At 37.2% G+C, this 23,904-nt stretch overlaps 1 protein-coding gene across 3 annotated transcripts in view; it reads left to right on the top strand.

The window, feature by feature from the left end:
- The window catches only part of TBC1D12 (TBC1 domain family member 12), an 86,606-nt gene that overhangs the window by 44,205 nt on the left and 18,497 nt on the right, over nt 1-23,904 (top strand). For all 3 annotated transcript variants that reach the window (XM_037143009.2, XM_037143011.2, XM_037143012.2), the window contains 4 exons: nt 10,280-10,395; nt 19,031-19,113; nt 21,320-21,437; nt 22,707-22,813. In XM_037143009.2, the coding sequence (XP_036998904.2) occupies nt 10,280-10,395; nt 19,031-19,113; nt 21,320-21,437; nt 22,707-22,813 (424 nt within the window). The remainder of the gene's footprint in view (nt 1-10,279; nt 10,396-19,030; nt 19,114-21,319; nt 21,438-22,706; nt 22,814-23,904) is intronic.

The following is a 23,904-nucleotide window of genomic DNA, read 5'->3' as shown; positions in this document are numbered from 1 at the left end:
TTAGGAACCTTCAGGACATCTTTAAACATTCCAACATCCGAATTATAGGGCCACCAGAAGGGGAAGGGGGACAGCCACCAGTGGAAAACTTATTTGAATAAATAATAAAGGAGAACTTCCCCAATCTGACAAAGGAAATAGACTTCCAGGAAATCCAGGAAGCACAGAGAGTCCCAAAGAAGTTGCACCCAAGAAGGAACACACCAAAGCACATCATAATTACATTAGCCAAGATTAAAATGAAGGGGAGAATCCTAGAAGCAGCAAGAGATAAGGGGACAGTCACCTACAAAGGAGTTCCCATCAGACTGTCAGCTGATTTCTCAAAAGAGACCTTACAGGCAAGAAGGGACTGGAAAGAAGTATTCCAAGTCATGAAAACCAAAGACCTACATCCAAGATTGCTCTATCCAGCGAAGCTTTCATTTAGAATGGAAGGGCAGATAAAGTTCTTCTCAGATAAGATCAGATTCAAGGAGTTCATCATCACCAAGCCCTTATTATATGAAATGTTAAAGGGACTTACCTAAGAAAAAGAAGATTAAAAAGATGAATAGTGAAAGGACAGCAAACTCACAGTTATTAAGAACCACACCTAAAACAAAAGCAAACTAAGAGGACAGCTAGATCAGGAGCAGAACCATAGAAATGAAGATCACATGGAGGGTTAGCAAACAGGGAAGTGGGAGAAGGAGAAGGGGAGAGAAGATACAGAAAATAAGAAGCATAGATGGTAGATAGAAAATAGATGGGGGGGCAGGAATAGTATGGGAAATATAGAATCTAAAGAACTTGAGACGTGGTCATAAACTAAAGGGGGGGAATGGTGGGAGAGGGGTGTACAGGGTGGAGGGGAATTAAGGGGGGAAATAGAACAACTATAATGGCATAATTAATAAAATGTATTTTTTAAAAAAGATTTTATTTATTTTTAGACAGAGGGAAAGAGAAAGAGAGGGAGAGAAACATGTGCAAGACAAACATTGATCAGTTGCCTCTTACATATCCAGAACTGGGGACTGGCCCCTCAACCCAGGCATGTGCTCTGACTGGAAATCAAACCTGCAACCTTCCAGCTTACAGGCCATTGCTCAATCCACTGAGCCACACCGGCCAGGGTGCAAACGTTTTTGACATCAATATGTTCATTATCACTGTTACCAGTTTTGTAGTCTTTAACCCCAGAGTACATTATTTTCACTTTTGTCCAAGTTGTAAGAGATACAGTGCTTTTTGATTCTGTGTAGTCTTATTACCAGAAATTTTATCTCAAGCCACAAATTTTCAGATGCATTACAGTTTTTTTCTTTCATTTGTCTTTAGTTATAAAATTATCATCTCTACAACCCAGTATCATACTATGTTTTTTTAAAATTTCTCAACTACAGTTTACTTTCAACATTACTTTGTATTGGTTTTAGGCATATTGGTTAGGCGGTCATATACTGTACGAAGTGTTGTCCCTGCCCACCTGGCACCATACATACTTATCACTATATTGTTGACTATATTACAGTGCTATGTTGCTTCTTAAGGAAATGTTTAGTGTTTTTTAATGAGTTTGCAATTGGATGCTTATACTTCTGAGAATCCTTCCTTTTGGTCAGTTTCTTCTACTCCAGTTAAACAGTAAACAAACAACAACAAAAACCCCACTGATCAAAAGGTGACCTTCCAAACTAACACTGATTGAGATAATGTCAGGATAATGCATTTTCTCCAGATAGTGCTTTCCTGTTCAAAATCAATAGAGAAAAATGCACCTGTAATATGAGTGATGTTAAGCAAATGCCCTTCCTCTTTTCTGAGAGATTATTTTGAGGAAAAACATTTTTTCTCAATTATAAGTATACAGTGGGGGTTTTTTGCCTTGGAATTGTAAGTGATTTCTCTACTTTATGCTCATGAAGATGACAACAGTTGCCTACCATCTTTTGATAAGCATTAGAATTAATTGCCTATTGATTCAAATTTTCTTATAGTAGCTGGAATAAATAATCCTACAGATAATTGCCACCCTGCTCCTAGCATTGGTTTCATCTACTGTTCTAGTTACCCCAATTAAAGTAAACATATTTCACAGGATAGAATATTTCAAGTGGAAACTGAAGAATAAATTAAATTTAAAAAATTAACAGGCCTTGTTACAACATCCCATAGAAATACAATCCTTTGTTATGTATGTTAAAAGAGAAGCTAAATGCTTTTTACAGTTGGGAGGTAGTTAGCTTCCAAGTACTGCTAAAATAGGTCAGTTAAAATTGAGCTTTGTTGGCAGAAAATAAGGCATATTGATAAGGTATTTTCAAACAGTGAATGCACTGTAGTTAGTGTTATTTACTGATTTCCTTGGACTATGATTTTTGTCACTTTTGCATATTGTAGTTTTTTTATAACCTATGCAATTATCAATATTTAGTTCATTATAAACTCCTATAGAAGAAACATACTGGGTTTTTTTTAATGACTTGATACATATGGATTTAAAGTGAGATTGACTTTAGGCATTCCACCCATGGGATAGTGTTTGGTTATATTTTTAAGTGAAATGTTATATATTTCAACTACTTCTCAATAACTTGAGCACTGCTATCGCTCTCTACTTCCCTCAACTCAAGAGTTAAGGGTCATGTGGTTTGCCTCAGCTGCAGAAATAGGACCTCATTGACTTAAACTCATCTATAAAACTAATTTCTTAGGTCATTGTGATTGCTTGTGGAATGGATATTTACTGGGAACTTCCTGGAAGAATATTTTCTTTTTTTGTGGGAGTTACTAGAAAAGATGCTGGAGGATCTTTGAAAATTATGTTATCAACATAACATGTGATTATCAACATGTGACAACTGGCATTGCTGCAGTCATTTCTCTGAGAAGCAAGCTAGCCTCCAGGAGAAGCCCACACATGGAGGAGGGCATGGCCGAGAGAATAGCAGAGAGGTGGAGTGTCTGACTAAGGTTTGAGTCTCTTGGTCACAACTATTCCACAGCTCTGTGCATGCAGTAGTCAGTTCGGTGATCTGATAAATGTGCCTAACCTTTGTTGAGTTTTTTTTGTTTGTTTTTTTTTTTGCGTATAATGAACATCCTAACTAATAATTAGCATATCAACTTGTGATCAAATTTTACTGTTTTTAATAATATTTGCAATTTTAATCACATTGGAATAGCATCTTTAATTTATTCAGCAAGTATTTGAGTCATTAAGGACATATAAGTTCAAAGTAATTACAGATAACAATAGATCGATACCATGTTTTTAAGCTTTTTAAAATACTAGCCTCTAGAAACTGAAAAGCATTTTATGCTAAGGGTCTGTGATAGGCAATGCTAGAATACAACTTTTTTCTCATGTGAAAAATATTTGAGTGGCAGTTCTGTATAAAGCTTATTTGTAAGGTAGATAAATGACATATAGATACCTCATTTTGTATAGCTTTTTATATTGAATGTGTACTTTTCAGTTAATTTTTTAAAATATTTTATTCATTAATCTTTAGAGGGGAAGGGAAGGAGAGAGGGAGAAAAATATCAATGTATGGTATCCTCTTGTTTGTCCCCTGCTGGGAACTGGCCTGCAATCCAGGCATGTGCCCTGACTGGGAATCAAACCGTGATCCTCTGGTTTACAGGCCTGCACTCAATCCACTGAGCTACACCAGCCAGGGCTTTTCAATTAATTTTTAATGAAAGACTACTTTCATCAAAGCTAGACTTTATTCATACTTTTATTGACTCTCCGTTTTGTTCATTGTGAATTCCAGATGCTCTTTTTGCCAATGAAAGGCCCCATAATTTAGCCTACAACTTTCAAACCTTATTTCCCTTTTTCACATTCAGTGAGATGAATGTGTTTCCCAGGCCTTTGCTTCCTCCCCATAGCTTGTTCTTTCCAATGCTTTCTGCCTATGTGATTAATCTTGTCCCAGTTCTGATTCAGCCTCTTCCCTAAGATCTTTGTCAATTACCCATCATGACCATAAGTTACCTCAGAAACTACTCTATTTCTTGTAAGAAAAGTCAGCAATACTGAATAATTTAAAGTAAAACAAATGCTCTTCATTCTTAATCCAGCCCTCCAGAAGAGAACCTCTTAATAGTACTGATTCTTGATACTTTATATATATATACATATATATATAAACATACATATATATAAAGTATATATATTCTTGATACTTTATATATATATATACATATATATTTAAACATACATGACTTACTTGGTTATCACTTCTTTTGACTACTATATTGGAAAGCACAGTTCTAGAGGTTTAATCCTATTTAAGGTTGATTTTTCTTTTGGCAAAACTATTTCTGGTATATATGCTTCATATTGCAACATAACAGGAAACATACTATCTGGTGGTCTGTGTGGTATTTAGATGGATCAGGGATTGGGGTATTGTCAGTCTGATCTACCCATCAGCCTCTCACTGAGTGATTTTATCTGTACCATTGTTTTAAATTGTCATAGATAGCTACAGGACTGTTACCATAGTAGGATAACATGTAGATGGTGAAAGGTCAGGCCCTAGAGCTATACTGCCTGTCATTTATGACCTTCAACAAATCATCTTTATGCCTGGTTTTCCCATGGTGAATTAGGTATCTCACATGGTTGTTTCAAGAAACAACCATGTTTGAATGTTTGAAGTGTTTAAACCAGTGCACATGGTACCTTCTAAAAAATCAGTAAATACTAGTTACTAATATATTGATTTAGAAATTTTATTTTGCTGTTTTTGCACTGGTATTTATTTGCATGGAAAATGCTTTATTGGATAAATCTCATTGTATTCTGTCTGGCAGTGAGTCAAGGTCACATTTTAGGAAAACAGTGCCATTTAAATGATAACAAACATATGTATAGAACTATAATATATTTATAATACATTATTATATACTGTATATAAAACTATACATAGTTACTATATATTGTATATAAAACTGTATGTTACTATGTAATATATATAATATGTGTAGTTATTAGGGAAGAAAATTGCAAAAGAAAAAGAAATGAGTGACCCCTTCAGTGACTTGACTCTGATAGGCTGTTTAGTTCCTTGGGATGGAATTTGAAAATGAGCATACACAGTACTACTTAATTTGAGAAAGAAGTTTTTAAAAATCTAATGCAGTTATGCAAACAAAAGAATTCTCAGGTCAACAGAGATGTTGATGGAGGGGAAGATGAAGAACTAAAGATAATTATAAAATTACAGACTTTTATAAACAGTAGCAGAAATCATAAAGTAAACTGAAGTTTATAGAAAATGTTGACTTCCGCCAAGATGGAGGTTTAGCTGGATGTGCCTGCCTCCTCACACAACCAAGTTTAGGGACAACTAAATATTAGCATCACAAAACACAACCAGAACACGGAAAACTGAACTTTTCGGAAGTCCGCTAACAACAAATTCTTCAGCCTGACCGGTAAGGTGCGAAACCAGTGTCCGGTGAGGACTTACAAAGGAGGGCTCGGTCGGACCGGCGCGGAATCGGCGCGCGAATCCAGTTACGCGGGTTCCAAACCCAGGATTGGACCTGGTGAGCCGCCGAGCAGCCCACCGGGGGAGCGACACAGTGGGGAGGCGGTGGCAACGAATTAACTCTGGTTGCGCGCGAGTGAGGGAGTAAGCGGTTGGACCAGCGCGGCGGCGGCAGCAGCGGCGGCGGCGGCGGCGGCGGCGGCCATTTCCTGCTCTGACCACACCCCCACATACAGCGTCACAACCCAGCGACCTGGGACTCCAAGGCGCCGCTTGTCCCACTTAAAGGGCCAGAACAGACCAAAAATGTCGCAGGCAGAACTCAAAGCCCCAGAGATAAATCTAAATGACGAAGAAATAGCAAAACTCTCAGATGCACAGTTTAAAACACTGGTCATCACCTTTCTCACAGATTTGGTGGATTACAGCCACAAATTAGAGAAACATATGGAGGCTAAATTAAGGGAAATGAATGGAATTCCACAGGAATCCCATAGAGATGAAAAGGAAACTGGGACTCAAATCAATGCAAGGGTCCAGAAGAAAGCAAATAATGGACAAGCAGAAAAGAGTCAAGGAGCAAGAATTCAAAGAAATGAGGAGAGTCTTAGGAACCTCCAGGACATCTTTAAACGCTCCAATATCCGAATTATAGGGGTACCAGAAGGGGGAAAGACACAACCACCAGTGGAAAAACTATTTGAACAAATAATAAAAGAAAATTTCCCCAATCTGGCAAAGGAAATAGACTTCCAAGAAATCCAAGAAGCCCAGAGAGTACCAAAAAAGTTGGACTCAAGAAGAAACACACCAAGGCATATTATAATTACATTAGCCAAAATTAAAATGAAGGAAAGAATCCTGGAAGCAGCAAGAGCTAAGGGGACAGTCACCTACAAAGGAGTCCCCATCAGGCTGTCAGCAGATTTCTCAAAAGAGACCTTACAGGCAAGAAGGGGCTGGAAAGAAATATTCCAAGTCATGAAATCTAAAAACCTACAACCAAGATTGCTCTACCCAGCAAAACTTTCATTTAGAACGGAAGGACAGATAAGGTGCTTCTCAGATAAGACCAAATTCAAGGAGTTCATCATCACCAAGCCCTTATTATATGAAATGTTAAAGGGACTTATCTAAGAAAAAGAAGATAAAGAAACATGAACAGTGAAAGGACAACAAACCCACAGTTATTAACAACCACACCTAAAACGAAAGCAAACTAAAAGGACAGCTAGAGCAGGAGTGGAAACAGAAATGAAGATCTCAAGGAGGGTTAGCAACAGGGGAATGGGAGGAGGAGAGGGGGGGGAGAAGGTACAGAAAACAGGTAGCATAGACAGTAGATAGAAAATAGATGGGGGGGGGCAAGAATAGTTTGGGAAATATAGAACCTAAAGGACTTGAGACACATGGACATAAACTAAAGGGGGGTAATGGTGGGGTTGGGGGGCAGGGTGGAGGGAAATGGAGGGGGAATAGAACAACTGTAACAGCATAATCAATTCAAAAAAATAAATAAATTTAATTAATTAAAAAAAAAAAAAAAAAAAAAGAAAATGTTTAAGACGACAAATTTTTTTAAGGTAATATCTTAAGATTAAGGTTCAACAAGATCATCAAATTTTAAGAGGGATGGAACCATTGTTCATATTTTGCAAATGTCTGATTTAGTAGGGAGAAGCAGTGTGTGAGTTAGCAAAGCAAATGATAATATAAAAAGAAAGAGGCCATGATAGGAAAGCCGTTGCAAGTAAAACAGTTGACTACTCTAAGTGCATTGAATTTTCTTCATTTAAATTAATGTCTTCTGTAGCTGCCAGTGAGCTTGTAGATGTACTCATGAAATCATTGAATAATCTTTTTTATTTTATTGATTATGCCATTACATTTGTTCTATTTCCCCCCTTCATTCCCCTCCACCCTGCACACTCCCTCCCCCACCATTCCCCCCTTTAGTTTATGACCATGTGTCTCAAGTTCTTTAGATTCTATATTTCCCCTACTATTCTTGCCCTCCCCCTATATTTTCTATCTACTGTCTATGCTACTTATTTTCTGTACCTTCTCCCCACTTCTCCTCCTCCCACTCCCCTGTTGCTAACCCTCCATGTGATCTTCATTTCTATGGTTCTGCTCCTGATCTAGCTGTCCTCTTAGTTTGCTTTTGTTTTAGGTGTGGTTGTTAATAACTGTGAGTTTGCTGTCCTTTCACTGTTCATCTTTTTAATCTTCTTTTTCTTAGATAAGTCCCTTTAACATTTCATATAATAAGGGCTTGGTGATAATGAACTCCTTGAATCTGATCTTATCTGAGAAGCACTTCATCTGCCCTTCCATTCTAAATGAAAGCTTTGCTGGACAGAGCAATGTTGGATGTAGGTCTTTGGTTTTCATGACTTGGAATACTTCTTTCCAGCCCCTTCTTACCTGTAAGGTCTCTTTTGAGAAATCAGCTGACAGTCTGATGGGAACTCCTCTGTAGGTGACTGTCCCCTTACCTCTTGCTGCTTCTAAGATTCTCTCCTTCATTTTAATCTTGGCTAATGTAATGATGATGTGCCTTGGTGTGTTCCTTCTTGGATCCAACTTCTTTGGGACTCTCTGTGCTTCCTGAATTTCCTGGAAGTCTATTTCCTTTGCCAGATTGGGGAAGTTCTCCTTTATTACTTGTTCAAATAAGTTTTCCACTTGTGGCTGTTCCCCTTCCCTTTCTGGTGGCCCTATAATTCGGATATTGGAGCGTTTAAAGATGTCCTGAAGGTTCCTAAGGCTCTCCTCATTTTTTTGAATTCTTGTTTCTTCATCCTTTTCTGTTTGGTTATTTTTTTTCCTCCTTCTGGTCCACTCCTTTGATTTGAGTCCCAGTTTCCTTTCCATTACTATTGGTTTCCTGTGTATTTCCCTTCATTTCAATTAGTTTAGTTTCCATATGTTCCTCTAATTTGTGACTAAAATCAACGAGTTCTGTCAGCATCCTGATCACCAGTGTTTTGAACTTTGCATCTGAAAGTTTGGCTGTTTCTTTGTTGCTTAGATTTATTGGCTCTGGGGCTCTGAGTTGTTCTTGAGCCATGTTTTGATCTGTTTGTGCCTGTTACGTATGAGGAGCAGAGCCTTAGTTGTTTACCAGAGCGAGGCCCCCCAGGTCGCTGGTTTATGACTCTGTATGTGGAGGCGGGGTCAGAGAGGGAGCAATGGTGGTCCTCTCAGCTCGCCGGGTCCACTTCATCGCTTGCCCCCGCCTGTTTATCTGAGTGCAAATGTGCGATGCCAGTGCCCTGCACTGGGGCCTTTGCTGTCTGTCTTAATGCAGGTCTCTTCACTGGTTTATCTGCGTGCAAATGCCCGACCTCAGACAGCCAGCCGCGCTGCGCCTTCCCACCTTCCCGTAGCTACCCCGCACCTGGGGTCCGCGCCCTAGACTGCTTGCTTACCGCCTGGGTCTGGGGGGTGGGTATCGTTATTGCCCGACCTGCTCCACTGCTGGCTTCGCCCCTCTCACTGGTTTAGCTGAGCAGTTCGTTGTTTTCGGACTCCATATTGTTCGATTTTCTGTGGTTTGGTTGCATTTATTGTTGTTAAAGCTTTGTTGTTTTTAGATTTGGTTGTGCGAGGAAGCAAAGTGTTTCCACCTATGCCTCCATCTTGGCGGAAGTCTCATTGAATAGTCTTTGAGAATTTCATGAAAAGTATGCAGGGTAGGGCAAAAGTAGGTTTATTATTGTGAGTATGCAAAACACAGAGTTTATTCTTGTATTATTATTTATTAATTACGATATTTTCCATAGGAACAACTGCAGATCCACTTTTGCTCCACACTGTATGTATTACCCAGTGATGAGCAAGCACTAGCTTAATTATTATTTTTTTTAGAAAGGGAAAATGTGGGTTCTAGAAATAACAAACAGTTAAGCTTGTTGTTGACCTTTCTGACAGGTTGTGTGAACACAAGCATTGTTGCATGATAACCTAGAATACTGTGAAGGGACTGCAGTAGTCTTAATTTGATAGCTTAAGAACCACTGAGAGACTAAAGGGGATGATCCATGTCCCACTGGAATGGCTTGAGGTTTCATTAGGCTACTCAAGATTCATGCAATTTAAAACTTATAAATTGTTTATTTTTGGAATTTTTCATTTAACATTTTTGGTCTGTGGTTGGCAGTGGGTAAATGCAACCACTGAAAGTGAAAATGCAGATAAGGGCAGACTACTGTAGTAGCAGTTCATTAATTTTAGTGAAGTATTTAAGTCTTTGGACATATTATTGGATAAGATATATTGGTGAATTGTTTAAATTTAGAGTAAGTAGGTAGATTTATAGTAGTTAGATTCAAAGTAGGTTGGAATTCAAAACCAGCATTTGATTAGAGGTTCAGGGTCACCCTTGAAAAAAGATCTTAAGAGCATTTCGGCAGGATTATTTTGTGCCAGCATTTCCATCATTGATTTGGTTGAAGGTTTAGAAAGTAGTTTCAAAGCTAGACTTGGATAGCTGATACCTTAGATGCCAATCAGGAACATCTCCCTAAAAACCTTACCTCATTAATCTATTTCTGTTTTCCCCTCTTCTACCACACTTTGATACTTTATATGCAATATAAATCCCTAAATTAGTTTGCTTCAGGGTAAAAGGTGACTCTTTTTTGGTCTGCCTGATATTTTTCCAGATTAATGTGTGAATTATATGTATCCCTTTTATAGTATAATATCCTTAATGATACAGATTTAGGATATGATGAAAATTGGGGAAGTCTCTGCATAAAGTATATTTTTATCTACTCTAGGAATACGAAGCACGAACAGGGAGGACCTGTAAACCACCACCTCAGTCATCAAGACGTAAGAATTTTGAATTTGAGCCGCTTTCTACCACTGCCCTGATTCTTGAGGACCGACCATCGTAAGTAATCTAATGCTCATCTGGCTCGCTGTTTATGTTTTAAACTTAAGTATAATTTTGCTTACCATTTCACACAAAAAATACCAAGAAAATAGATATAAAAATGGCTTTATTGTTTTTTTTAATTTAAATCCCCAGCAGAAAGAAAGAAGGAGCTCCTACCCTTTGCAACAGCATGGATGGAACTGGAAAGCATTATGCTAAGTGAAATAAGCCAGGTGGTGAAAGACAAATACCACATGATCTCACCTTTAACAGGAAGCTAATCAACAAAACAAACAAGCAAAATATAACCAAAGACACTGAAATTGAAAACAGGCTCACAGTGACCAAAGTGGAGAGAGGAGGGAATTTCAGGGGGAAAGGGAAGGGGTTTGCAGGAACAAATATAGAGGACACACGGACAATAACAAGGAGGGGTGGAAATGGATGGAAGGTGGGGAGGGTGGGGGTTGGACTGGGATGGGGGTAAACGACAGAAAACTGTACTTGAGCAACAATTAAAATTTAAAAAAAGTTAAATACCAGTTACATATCCTAAAACTAATGGGAAGGAATATACAGTTGATGTTCAAGCCTTAGGCATATTTTTTAGAAGTCTCTAAGAACCAATGTGTAAGACATAACATTTCAGCTTTCTGTATTTGTTTCTATTTCAGCCTTCTTATACCTTACCTTAACATGATTCGGCAGTTATTTTTTCTTTCTTAACATTTAACATGTACTTAAGGGTATTTGTCTTGCCTGCTGGAAAATCGAAATGACTGTCCACCTCTTAGTTTACTGTTACTAAGAATACATTATTAAAACCCAGAAAACCATCTTAAATTCTCCCTTTCCCATTCCTGATCTTCCCATCTCAGTGGTCCGCAAAGTTGCTATTCTTCAAAATATTGTCTCTGACTTGTTGTCAAACAAAGCACACCCTTCTTAGGCCTCTGGATGTATTGTTTTTTCTTCTTCTAGACTTCTCTGTCCTTCCAGGGTAGTAATTTCTAACTTTTTTTGTCATTTTCCTGGTCTGCAGCTTTTTCCACCCATTATCCCGAGGCGCATAATAAAAGAACCTGGAACCAAACAGACAGGTTGAATATTTTTTCATTGTGAGAGAAGAAATCTGGACATAAGTACATTTATTTTTGAATTCTTTTTTCATATTTTTACGCTAAAGAATTGTGATCACATTGCTCCTTTTTTTTAAGGATTTGGTGAATGTTATATTTTTCTGTTGGTAAGAAAAAGATCTTTAGAAATTTAGTTATGAAAAGTGTCACAGTTTTGTCTTGTTGACAAGGAGGAGAATGAACTAGGCCAATTAAAAGAGTGGTTAGATAATCAAGAAAAGAATACCTAGCTAAAGATCTTTCGAATCTTGACTGACAGTTGACTGAGGAGGAAGATAACTAAGGTCCCAGAAGAGCTTAAACTTGTTAAAATTCATCCAAAATGGATTAACTTTTTTAAGGAGAAATGCTAATTTCTTCCCAGAAGGAGTTTGTAAAAATACTATGCAAAAAGTTCTGTGCTAGACAGTCTTTTGAACAAATTTTTCTTGTCACCATCCTCTATTTTACAATCGGATCTGTGTAAGTCTCCTTGCCTTCATGCCTTTGCTCATGTTACTGCCTTCAGAATACAGTTACCTTATTTTTACTACTCACATACCCAATCCTGTAGAGATTAAGCTTTATTTATTTTTTATCAAGTCAAGTTTTTGTTGACGTCTTCAACCTTCAGTGATATCTGCTTCTCTTAAATTTTTCTTGTAACTTATACAAGCAGTTCCATGGACTTGGAACTTGAAAAAAAATACATCCAACACAATAACATTATAAAATCTCAGTGTACCAAATAAGCAATTGGAAAAAGTGCTTTGTTTTTCACTGTACTATTGACTGTCTGAAATTAATATATTAAGTTTAAATATTGTAGCTTTTATGCTGTTTGTATGTAATATTGAGATTCACCTTGGTAGCTACTGTTTCGCTCAGCTCTGAGATGCTGTGAATTAATTTAAAAATTTGTTCACCTCTTTACATTTGAAGTGATATTTATGGGGGAAGTGATTTATATGACTTACATTTAAGTAACTTAAACCAACAAACAAAGGCTTTCCATGGTGTTGAATATGGAATATCTAATCACTTATCCTTCCTCTGCTACAACAATTGAAACATATAGAGAACAGATGAGAGTGAAAACTTCAGTTTTATTGAGGATAAAACCAGATGTGAATACAGGGGTGCAACTGAGTGTTAAGTGGCACCTCCTTTTATCTCCCCCAGAATACTCTCCTAACAGATTGGGACCAGCTAACATTCATCCTTTCACAGGCTGAGAAACTGGAGGAGAGACTTGCACAATTTTGTTTCTTCTGTTTGTGGATGCAGCTTGGTTTGGTTAACACTCCTTTTACTACTTCAGTTATGAGGTGGCATCTATGAGGAGGTAGAGGAAAAGGCAGAAGTTTTTCCTCATCTTGGAACTGATGTTGAAAATGTCCTTTTCCATAGGTCAAAGTGATAATAGAGAAGTAGTTTCCCATTGCAAAAGGAATTTGTGAATTGATGTTACTTTTCCTTTTTTAACCTCTAATTTTCAGTAGCACCCAAAATCATTGACAGCATAGGTTTTTATAGTCAAAACATTTTCATATATGATGCAATTACAGTATTACAGATTATTAATCTGAAGTATCAGAGGACTTCAAATATAGGAATTTCTGTAATTTCATCCTTTTGTTAATTTTGTCTCCCTGTTCCCATCTTACCAGTCCAGATCACAATAAAGGCAGCCTTGGATGAGAAGATAAGAAAATTCTTACTAGCTGATCGTGTTGATACCAGCCTCATACATTTTTTAAAAAATCACTTATACTTATGGAACTATGTTTTTTAAACCACCAGTGGATAGAGCTACCTTTTTTCTCTTTTAGCTTTCTCAGTGAATTATTATTCACACTAGTGTCAAATGAAATGATAGAAACACTTAAAGATACAAGTGAAAGGTGACAAAAAGTGAAGTGCAGGTTTTTTATGTAATGCCTTTGAGTAGTAGCAAATGTTCATACCGTGATTTTTAGCATGATATGCTATCTTAGATATTCATTAATGGTTTCTCTCTTGACCACATAACTGGTTGACACTTTTATGAGAGATAGGAATAAGCCATATCTTTTCCTTAGAGTATTTAAGTGCTGAGTAAGGTGTTTAACATTTCTTGATTGATAATATTTTATTTACTCAGTCTTTGATTTTCAAGACCTGGAGGTGGGGGCGCGGGGGGCGGTTTCCATCCACAGCCCTGGCTGCCACACATGAGAGTAAGTGTACCAAGACATAATCTGCCAGGGGAGGAAAGATAGTCTCTCAAAGGAGAAGAGCCAGGAGCCTGTTCCTCAATGGGCATTTGTTGGGTTTATTTGCATAGAAATACAGGGTGTATATACGTAAAGCTCATCAAATATCGTCAGGCAGTAAGGATCAAACAAAAGATAACATTCAAAGAACTATGAGGGGACTTCCGCCAAGATGGAGGCATAGGTGGAGACGCCGTGCTTCCTCACACAACCAAGTTTAGAGACAACTAAATAATAGCAACAGAAAACACAGCCAGAACACAGAAAATTGAACTTTTCGGAAGTCTGATAACAACAAATTCTTCAGCCTGACTGGTAAGAGGGACGAAACCAGAAGCTGGCAGAGCGGGGTAGCACAGGAAAACTCGGTCAGATGGACTCAGGCGCGCGGAATCCAGGCGCAGGGTTGGACCTGGTGGGCATCTCAGCAAGCAATCGTGGGGAAACAGTGAAGGAGCAGGGCTGCGGGTTGACTGTGGTCGCGCATTGGTGTGTGGATAGACAAGCGAGGGAGTGGTCCATTGGACGAGAGCCAGCAGCCCCAGCGTCAAGCGGCGGAGGAGGGTGCTGCCATTTCCCCGCTCTAACCCCGCCTCCACATACAGCGTCATAATCCAGCGACCTAAGTGGCCCTGCCCCAGTGAACAACCAAAGGCTCTGCTCTTCACCCAGCTGCGTGAAACGGCAGAGGGGGCTGCCATTTCCCTGCTCTGACCCCGCCTCCACATACAGCGTCACAACCCAGCGACCTGGGAGTCCAAGGCTCCGCTCCTCATACTTAATGAGCACAAACAGACCAAAAATGGCTCAAGAAGATCTCAAAGCCCCAGAGCCTATAAATCTAAGCAATGAAGAAATAGCAAAACTTTCAGACACACAGTTTAAAACAATGGTGATCAGGATGCTCACAGAACTGGTTGATTATAGCCACAAATTAGACAAACATATGAAGGCGAAACTAATTGAAATGAATGGAATTGCACAGGAAACCAATAGCAATGAAAAGGAAACTGGGACTCAAATCAATGGAGTGGACCAGAAGAAACCAAATAATGGCCAAACAGAAAAGAGTGAAGAAGCAAGAATTCAAAAAAATGAGGAGAGCCTTAGGAACCTTCAGGACATCTTTAAACGCTCCAACATCCTAATTGTAGGGGTACCAGAAGGGGGAAAGGAACAGCCACCAGTGGAAAACTTATTTGAACAAATAATAAAGGAGAACTTCCCCAATCTGGCAAAGGAAATAGACTTCCAGGAAATCCAGGAAGCTCAGAGAGTACCAAAGAAGTTGGACCCAAGAAGGAACACACCAAGGCACATCATAATTACATTAGCCAAAATTAAAATGAAGGAGAGAATCCTAGAAGCAGCAAGAGATAAGGGGACTGTCACCTACAAAGCAGTTCCCATCAGAATGTCAGCGGATTTCTCAAAAGAGACCTTACAGGCAAGAAGGGGCTGGAAAGAGGTATTCCAAGTCATGAAATCCAAAGACCTACAACCAAGATTGCTCTATCCAGCCAAGCTTTCATTTAGAATGGAAGGACAGATAAAGTGCTTCTCAGATAAGATCAAATTCAAGGAGTTCATCATCACCAAGCCCTTATTATATGAAATGTTAAAGGGACTTATCTAAGAAAAAGAAGTTAAAAAAAACATGAACAGTGAAAGGACAACAAACTCACAGTTAACAACCACACCTAAAACAAAAGCAAACCAAGAGGACAGCTAGATCAGGAGTGGAAACATAGAAATGAAGATCTCATGGAGGGTTAGCAACAGGGGAGTGGGAGGAGAAGAAGGGGGGAGAAGGTACAGAAAATAAGTAGCATAAACAGAAGATAGAAAATAGATGGGGGGGCAAGAATAGTATGAGAAATATAGAATCTAAAGAACTTGAGACACATGGTCATAAACTAAAGGGGGGGTAATGGTGGGGATGGGGGTAGGGTGGAGGGGAATGAAGGGGGGAATAGAACAACTGTAACAGCATAATCAATAAAAAAATTAAAGGAAAAAAAAGAACTATGAGGACTTATTTTGAATCAGAGTCAGATAGCTAAAAGGCCATAAAACTTTGGTGAAACAAACTTATTTCATGCTTGGATCCTTATCACTTAAATTGAGGGTATTGGCAAAGCAGGTTTCACAGGATTTTATGCATTTCTTTCTTGGTCCATCAGGAATCATGTTCCCTAGCAATCATGCCCTGGGGAACTTCCTGTTCCTGCCCAGGGCTGTACCACATTGTTTCAGGCTTAGGTCAGGCAGGGGAAGTAAGGCAGCCAAGAGATTAGGAGACTTCTTGCAGACAGAATGAGGACTCAGGCTATGTCAAAGCTGAGGGGTAAGGGTCCATCACCCCCTTTTTCTATAGCCCCCCCAAGTCCTTCCCTCAGGGCTCCCCATGACTACACCTGTCTTAGGTCATCCCTCCTTTGAGGAATCTTAACCCATTATTGGCTAACGAGTCATGCACTGGGGGCCAGGCAGGGTGAAGTAAAGTGGGCAGAGACAGTGCTCCTGCAAGGGAAGTAAGCTTTGTCTCCTTAGTGACTTATGGTCCTAATTTGAAGCAGGCAAGAAAGCTTGGACATCTTAACTCACTCCCACTCAGCCTTAGCCATGGGGGTTTATAGCTTTTGAAACCAAGCAGGGTGGTTCCCAACAAAGACTGAAAAATTTGATTTTTTTATTTACTTCTCCAGACAGATGACTGCAAAATTAATGATTTGAAAAGACCCCCACAAAACAAGTCTGTATACATTGTTTTTATGCTTTATTTTCTGTACAGCATATAGTTTCTTAGCAATTATGGTATTGAAGCTTTGCTGTTCCTCAGACTGTCAAAGATTGGTAGGATATTTACCATATGGATCATTCAAATTTGGACCATAATTATTCAACACCCACTATTTACCAAGGTTTTTGCATTTATGATGATTCAAAAAGGGGATACCAAGACATAGAATTTATAATTATTGTTTATGTACTATTTTGTTTTAGAATGTGTTCATAAGTATTCATTTTTGAAGAAATGAAATTGCAATAAAACAAAACCTGGTGTAGGATGATCTGAAAATTTCTGTACCCTGAACAGTGTTTAATTCCTTTATGCAAATCATTTAATACTAAGATATAAAAGGTACATGCTAGCCTCTTTTTTTTTTTTTAATCTTTCAGGACTAGGTCACACAGTTTGAGGAACTGTCTGGAAATATGAAGGTGCTAATTGTCAGTGAAATACATGTGTATAAAAGAATTTATTAACAAGGCCTTTACAACCATGGTTTTGAGACATAGTTCTATTATTTGCTTAAAATCTGTGATCTTTGTGCTTATTCATAATTTAGTTCCATTCCCTTATGTAAATGACCAGGATGGCAGTGAGTGCTTCCTGTTTCTCTAGAGTCTAGGCCTGTACTATCCATTATGGTAGCAACTAGCCATGTGTGGCTACCTAAAATTAAATTTAATTAATTAAAGTTAAATAAAATAAAAAATTCAGTTCCTTATGCACACTAGCCACATTTCAAGTCAAGTGCCCAGTAGTAGCCTCTTGTGGCTAGTAGCTAATTTATCCTTACTCCTGCGGCAGTACCCTAAGGATTCCACTTGATACCCACTCTATTAGATGGTCTTTCAACTTTGGCTGGTCCAGTGTGACCTTTGAGAATGCTCTACCTATTCCTTTCTGGTCTTTCTTTCCCTGGCTACCCTGGTTTAATCACATGCACCCATAGATCAGTACTCTGCCAAAGACTTGAGGGGAATTCTCCGTGCTTTTCTCCTCTCGGGTAGTCTAATCTGTATAGTCTAGCCATCTCGGGCTTTCCAACTCCATACTGTTTCCTTAATTCAGCAAAACTGGTGGGCTCTATTTATGTACTCCCTTCTAGCACTGAGACTCGGAAACTACTGGCTGTAAGCTCAGGCACTTGGAGGATTACTGTGTTTCCTTTCTCATAACATCACTACCTTGTACTGCCTGTTGTCCAGTGTCTAAACACTGTAGTTTAATATATTTTGTTTGATTTTCTAATTAATTAAGGTAAGAGGATAAACCTGGTCTCTCTTGCATCATTATGAAGCAGAAGTCTTAACCATTAACCATTATTCATCCCTGCTACAACATACTTAAGGAATCTGACTATAATTTATAACTTGAGAAGAGAGGAAGAAGTCCAATGTAAATTTGAAAGTTTATCACAAACCTTTCTTCACCCTAGCCTATTGAAAAGAATTTTTAAAACCGACTCCCCAAATCAGACATTATTATAATACATTTGGATATGTGATAATACTTTCAAAATATCTTTTTGCATACTCATATATCTAAATCACTGGCTCTGTGAAGCTCTTAATTTTATAAACCAGAATATAGTATATATAAGTGATTAACATTATCTTGAAACTCTAAAACTACAAAGGAGTTTGTTATAAAAGTATACCTGCACTTACCATGTGACCCAAGAATTCTCCTCTCAGGTATTTACCTATAGATAAATGAAAGCTGATATCCACACAAGAGTTTGGATAAATGAATATTTATTGTGGTTTTATTCATAGTGGCCCCAAACTGGAAACAATCTAAATATTCAAAGAATGTAAATAGAACACTGCTCACCAATTAAAAGGAATACATGGTAATAATCAGAACAGCGTGGATGATTTTTAAAATATGCTGAGCAAAAGAAGTTAGACAAAAAAGAATCTATGTGAAACTCTTTAAAAGGCAGCCAACTAGGCAGCCAACTAATGTGTAGGGATAGAAATTACAGATGTGATTGCCTAAGGTAGAAGTTGGGTAAGCATTGTATGCAAAGGGTCATACGGAAACTTTGTGGAATAATGGAAATGTTCTGTATCTTGATTAGTATGTTAGTGACAAAGATATGTAAAACTGTCAAAACTTACCAAATTGTACTTTTACAATATGTTCATTTTATCACATATGAATTATACCTACAAAGGTTGACTTTAAAAACTTCAGTAAGTGGTTTTAACAAATAACCTAGAAATATTGGCTGAAACTTGACATGCAAAAAAATACATAAACATATACATTTGATATATAAATATGTAAAAATAACAGATATGAGCAACCTGGATTCTGATTCTTTTATAAAATGCAGAGTTCTTTTCAACCTTTTACTTTCTTAATGTATGAAATGAGGTCAGGTTAGAAATTCTGTGTATCTATCTATACAAAGAAAGAAGTTAATACATTTAAATGTTAGTTTTTTAAAAAGTGATTTAAAAAATTTTTCCCCCCAGAAATCTTCCTGCCAAATCTGTGGAAGAAGCTTTACGTCACCGACAAGAATATGATGAGATGGTGGCTGAGGCTAAAAAACGAGGTATAAAATTTAACTCCAGTTTATAAATTTAATTTACTGATTACAACAGGTTAATTTCAACAGGAAGGTGGATGGTGAAATTGACAAAGTCTGTCTTTATGAGGATGGTGATTTATTTTTACAACTGTTTGCTCTTTGGGAGAAATAAAATGTCATACCAGGATCATAGTTTTTCTGCAAGTACTTTTACAAAACTAGTAGGGAGGGGAAAGGCAGCAAACTATATGAGGGGTCTTGCAACTACAGTCATAAACCGTGGACTGTTATTATCTTGTAAATGAAGATATTTCTCATGATTTTTGATATAATTTAATAATTTTAACCCTTTAAGATGACTTTCTTTATGGCTGTGAGAATCTGGTTTGATATTAAAATATGCTTTTGTGACTTAATGGAGTCCCTAGAGTCCCAGAGTGTCACCTAAATGTGTGCTGTCATGTGTGTGAGTGTGTGTGTGTGCACTTTTCAACATATGCTATTTAAACAACTGATCATTTTTCCTTGACTTAAGTGAATGGAATATTATAATGGTATATAGTTCTATTTTGTGGCACTGTTTTGGAAATGAAGTTAATTATTTAATGTAGTAAACCTATAAGGCCAATTATCTCTTTCTAAAAGGCCTAATCATTTAAACATTAGTTGAGTTTATTTTTCTATATAGATTTTGAAATGTTTCTAACATATCCAACGCATTTTAATTGACTCTCAACACTGACTTTACTATTTAATAAATATTTAAGGTCATTATTAAGCCCCGGCGGGGTGGCTCAGTGGGTTGAAGCATTGTCTGGTACACCAAAAGGTTGTGGGTGTGATTCCCAGTCAGGGTACATACCTAGGTTGCAGGTTTGATCTCTGGTCAGAGTACCTACAGGAGGCAACCAGTCGATGTTTCTCTCTCATATTGATCTTTCCATCTCTCTCTCCACCTCTCTTACTCTCTCTCTAAATCAATAGACTTGTCTTGGATAAGGATTAAAAAAAAGATAGTTACTGATAAGTAGATAATCCTAAGAACTTGTTGTGAAAGAAATAGCATTGAATTGGGAAATCAAAAGATCACATCGTTAATCCTGTTTGGCACTACTTGGATGTGACACTCTAAATAGACCCAGTGTTAGTATCCTCGTCTGTCAAGTGTGTGGGACACACTAGATGCGGGCTTCCAAGTCCTCTGTCAACACTTTCTTTTAAGGTCATAGAACCCTCTCCAAAGAAATCTCACATCAAATCTGAATATATAAAACAAATTTTAAAAAGTGGAGTTTCCTACTTGGCCTCCTATGTGCCCCTTAAGACAATTCCTGAGGCATATGTGAAACAGTTTAGAAAACACTTTAGCTCCCTAATATCTGAAACCCCCACTGGTTAGTTCTAAAATTATATATAATTATATAACTATGTATATAAAGCTATGTATGTATAGTTAATGTGTATATATTTCACTTCTCTATTTTTTGAGGCATTTCTTCTGAAACTGTGACTTCTGATTTTTAGAAGTATATTGGGGGATTTTAAAATTTTAATTAGTAAAGTGAAACATACTTTGTTTTTAATGTCATGTGGTTTTATGTGAGGAAGTTCATAGACCCCTGATATGAAAAAAAAGTATTCTTTAGTTGCTCACAGTTGTTACTTTGTACACAGTTAATTTATGATAAATTTCAGTTCATTGATTAAGTATAAATAGCATATGTGATACTATAATCTTCTTAAGTGATTTTTCTGGTCTTTATTCCATTTTGTAGTATAGGAGGTTTATTTTAAAAGTATGTAAATTAGCCCTGGCTGGTATGGCTCAGTGGGTTGATCGCTGGCCTGCAAACTGAAAGGCTGCTGGTTTGATTCCCAGTCAAGGCACATGCCTGGGTTGCAGGCCAGGTTCCTAGTGGGGGGCATGTGGGAGGCAACTGTTTCTCTCACACCACGATATTTCTCTCTGTCCTCTTCCCCTCTTTCTAAAAATAAATAAATAAAATCTTTAAATAAAATTATGTTAATCAAATTTATTTTCTTTCTCTTTTAACCTCCTTTCCCTCTTCCCTGCTTTTTCCTGTTTTCTTCTTTCTCCCCTTTTTCCTTCCTTCCTGTTATCAGAATACTTTTTTTGAGAAAGCCTCTTTTTTGTAGGCTTAGGTAGAAGGAGAAGGGGGTTTTGATCTAGCTCTTTTGTATTGAAATAACTCTTACTTGTTTAAAACAGAAATTAAAGAAGCACACAAAAGGAAAAAAATAATGAAAGAACGATTTAAACAGGAAGAAAATATTGCAAATGCAATGGTAATTTGGATCAATGAAATACTGCCCAATTGGGAAGTAATGTAAGTAAGCAGACTTTTCCTGAATTCAGTCTTTCTCCAAAGAGCTCGTGTTTCCAATTCTCTATTTTTATTACTTCCACCATGAATCTTATGCTTTGGCTAAATTATACTGTTAACCAATGTTTGAAAATTTCATGCTTATATATGTGCCCTTGCTTTCATAAATCCCTCAATTTCTAATACCTGCTTTCCTTACTGACCATCCTCTATGCCTGTCAGAATCTTACTTATCCTTTGAGTCCCATTTGAAATGCTAGTTGATCCATGAAACTTTACTTTTTCCTTAGTTACCATATTTTCTTTCTTCTAATATACCATTTGTTGCAAAATGTACTATTGATGTCATAGTGGGTTTTTGCAAAGAAAATACTAAAGTATGTACATTTATTATAAGATGCATTTATTAAATGTTAAATATGAAAGTGATTTTTAATATGCTTCTCTCATAATCAAAAGAATGTGGTACATATATTATTTATATATATGATGTTTCCCTTCTGTATTGTTCCATTGTACTTTGAGACTAATATACTTCTTTACTTTGTCTCTTATTTTTTATATTTTTGTACACGCCTTATCTTTCCTCTAGTCTGGAGGGTAAGAGCTGTCTTCTGCAATGCCTAGTATAGGAAATGCATTTGGAATTAGTTAAGCATTGGACATTGTGACTGATACTATATTAGGCTCTACATAAGTAATCACATTTAATTCTTACAACCTTTACTTCCACTTATTTTATAGGGAAGCTCAAGGTCAGACAGGTTAAGTGATTTGCCCAAGGTTATATAATTAATGAGTGATTAAACCAGATTTGAACTCAGATCTATCTGACTCTGAAGCCCATACTCTGTAAGCAGACTACACTGCCTCTCAAAGACTAGGGCCTTACCCACATTGAATACTTTGTTATTTTCTTTTGGGTACTAAATACACAACAAATTTTTGTTCCTTTTATCCTGTCTGGTTTTTTTCATAGTTATCTATGTATTTCTAGCTCTTTTATTAGTATAAATGGCAATTATAGAAGGCAGTTCCCTTTAAATTACTGTCGTCTCTCTTTAGGGTACAGGGCTATACTTTTGGGCCATGTTCTCTTTTTTCCTGGCCTGCAGGCATGAACACAATAGAAAGAATGCATCATGTACTTAACTTGCTGTGTTTTTAAAAACCATTCAGTCATTTGGCCATAGACTAAGGTAAACCATCATGCAACTAGTATTTTTGGTATAAAAAGTAACTTTCTCCTTTTTTCTCCCCTTTTAATTCTAGGCGTAGTACGAGAAGAGTTCGAGAATTGTGGTGGCAGGGATTGCCCCCTAGTGTTCGTGGGAGAGTTTGGAGTCTAGCTGTAGGAAATGAACTAAATATCACTCCTGGTTTGTATTCTATATTCAGTTACTCCCACACATACAAATAGCCATCTCCAGAGTTACAAAGTAGATTAGTAGATTGGCCATTTTAAAAGGCATTACCATGTATGTATAATGTCATTTTTAGAGCATGCTTCATTTCCCATCTCCCTCTAAAAACTGGTATGATTTAATAAGTTTACTATATTTCATATTATCAAAATAAGATTTGTGGGTTTTCCTTTAGTTTACAGCCATCAATAATCTTTCTGACATCCAAATAGCTTAACTATAGGTAACTGCAAAAACCTCTGGGATTTTATGTAACAGTGGATATATATGGAAAAATAAATAGTCTTAATTGTGAAAAGGTTTCCCCTTTGTTTAAAAAAACACAAATATTTGGGGAAGGCTAGAAATGTCTTTCTCTACATCTTTACTCAAAGCAGTCTTTGGATTCTTTCTTGTTTGAAAATTTTAAAGTTAAAAAAACAAAAGATTCTCAAGGAATTATTATTTTTAACTTAAAACTTAAAGGACAGGAGTAAAATGTAGAGTAGCTTTGATGAAGTTAAAAAAATTAAATAAAATTACAATAACACCAAGTGGGGGAAGTGTAAGAGTTAATAACAAAAGGTGCTGACTAGGTCTGAATGATAATGATAATGCTAGACCACAGCACCTTGGAAGGACTTAGGGAAATTGGGGTGGCGGACATACAATATACAGATGATGAATTATAGATTTGTGTAGCTAAAACCTATATAATTTTATTAACCATTGTCACCCCAATAAATTCAATTAAAAAAAGAAAGAAACTTCAATTGAACAAATGTTTAAAAAACTCATCACTTACTTTTTTTTCTTTTGCGGCTTTAGAAAAGGTGTCATGTCAGAAATCCTGATAATGTAGATAATGAAATATTGGCTAAGTTGGCATTAATCTTTTGTGATACTGTACTCAAGTAGTTTTTTTTAAGCTTGAAATAACTGGGCTGTTTATTTTCAAAGTAATTTTGGTTTTTCTCTCAAAAGAAAACAGTTATGTATTCAGGAATGGAATGAGTAACTCGTTCTCTTTTTCATTAGTGGTGGAAAGGAAGCTAAATTTTGATCAA

This window comes from Artibeus jamaicensis, unplaced genomic scaffold (assembly GCF_021234435.1).
Source record: "Artibeus jamaicensis isolate MK-2021 breed Jamaican fruit bat unplaced genomic scaffold, CSHL_Jam_final contig_332, whole genome shotgun sequence".
Classification (NCBI taxonomy): domain Eukaryota; kingdom Metazoa; phylum Chordata; class Mammalia; order Chiroptera; family Phyllostomidae; genus Artibeus; species Artibeus jamaicensis.
This window is presented reverse-complemented; position numbering and strand designations above follow the sequence as displayed.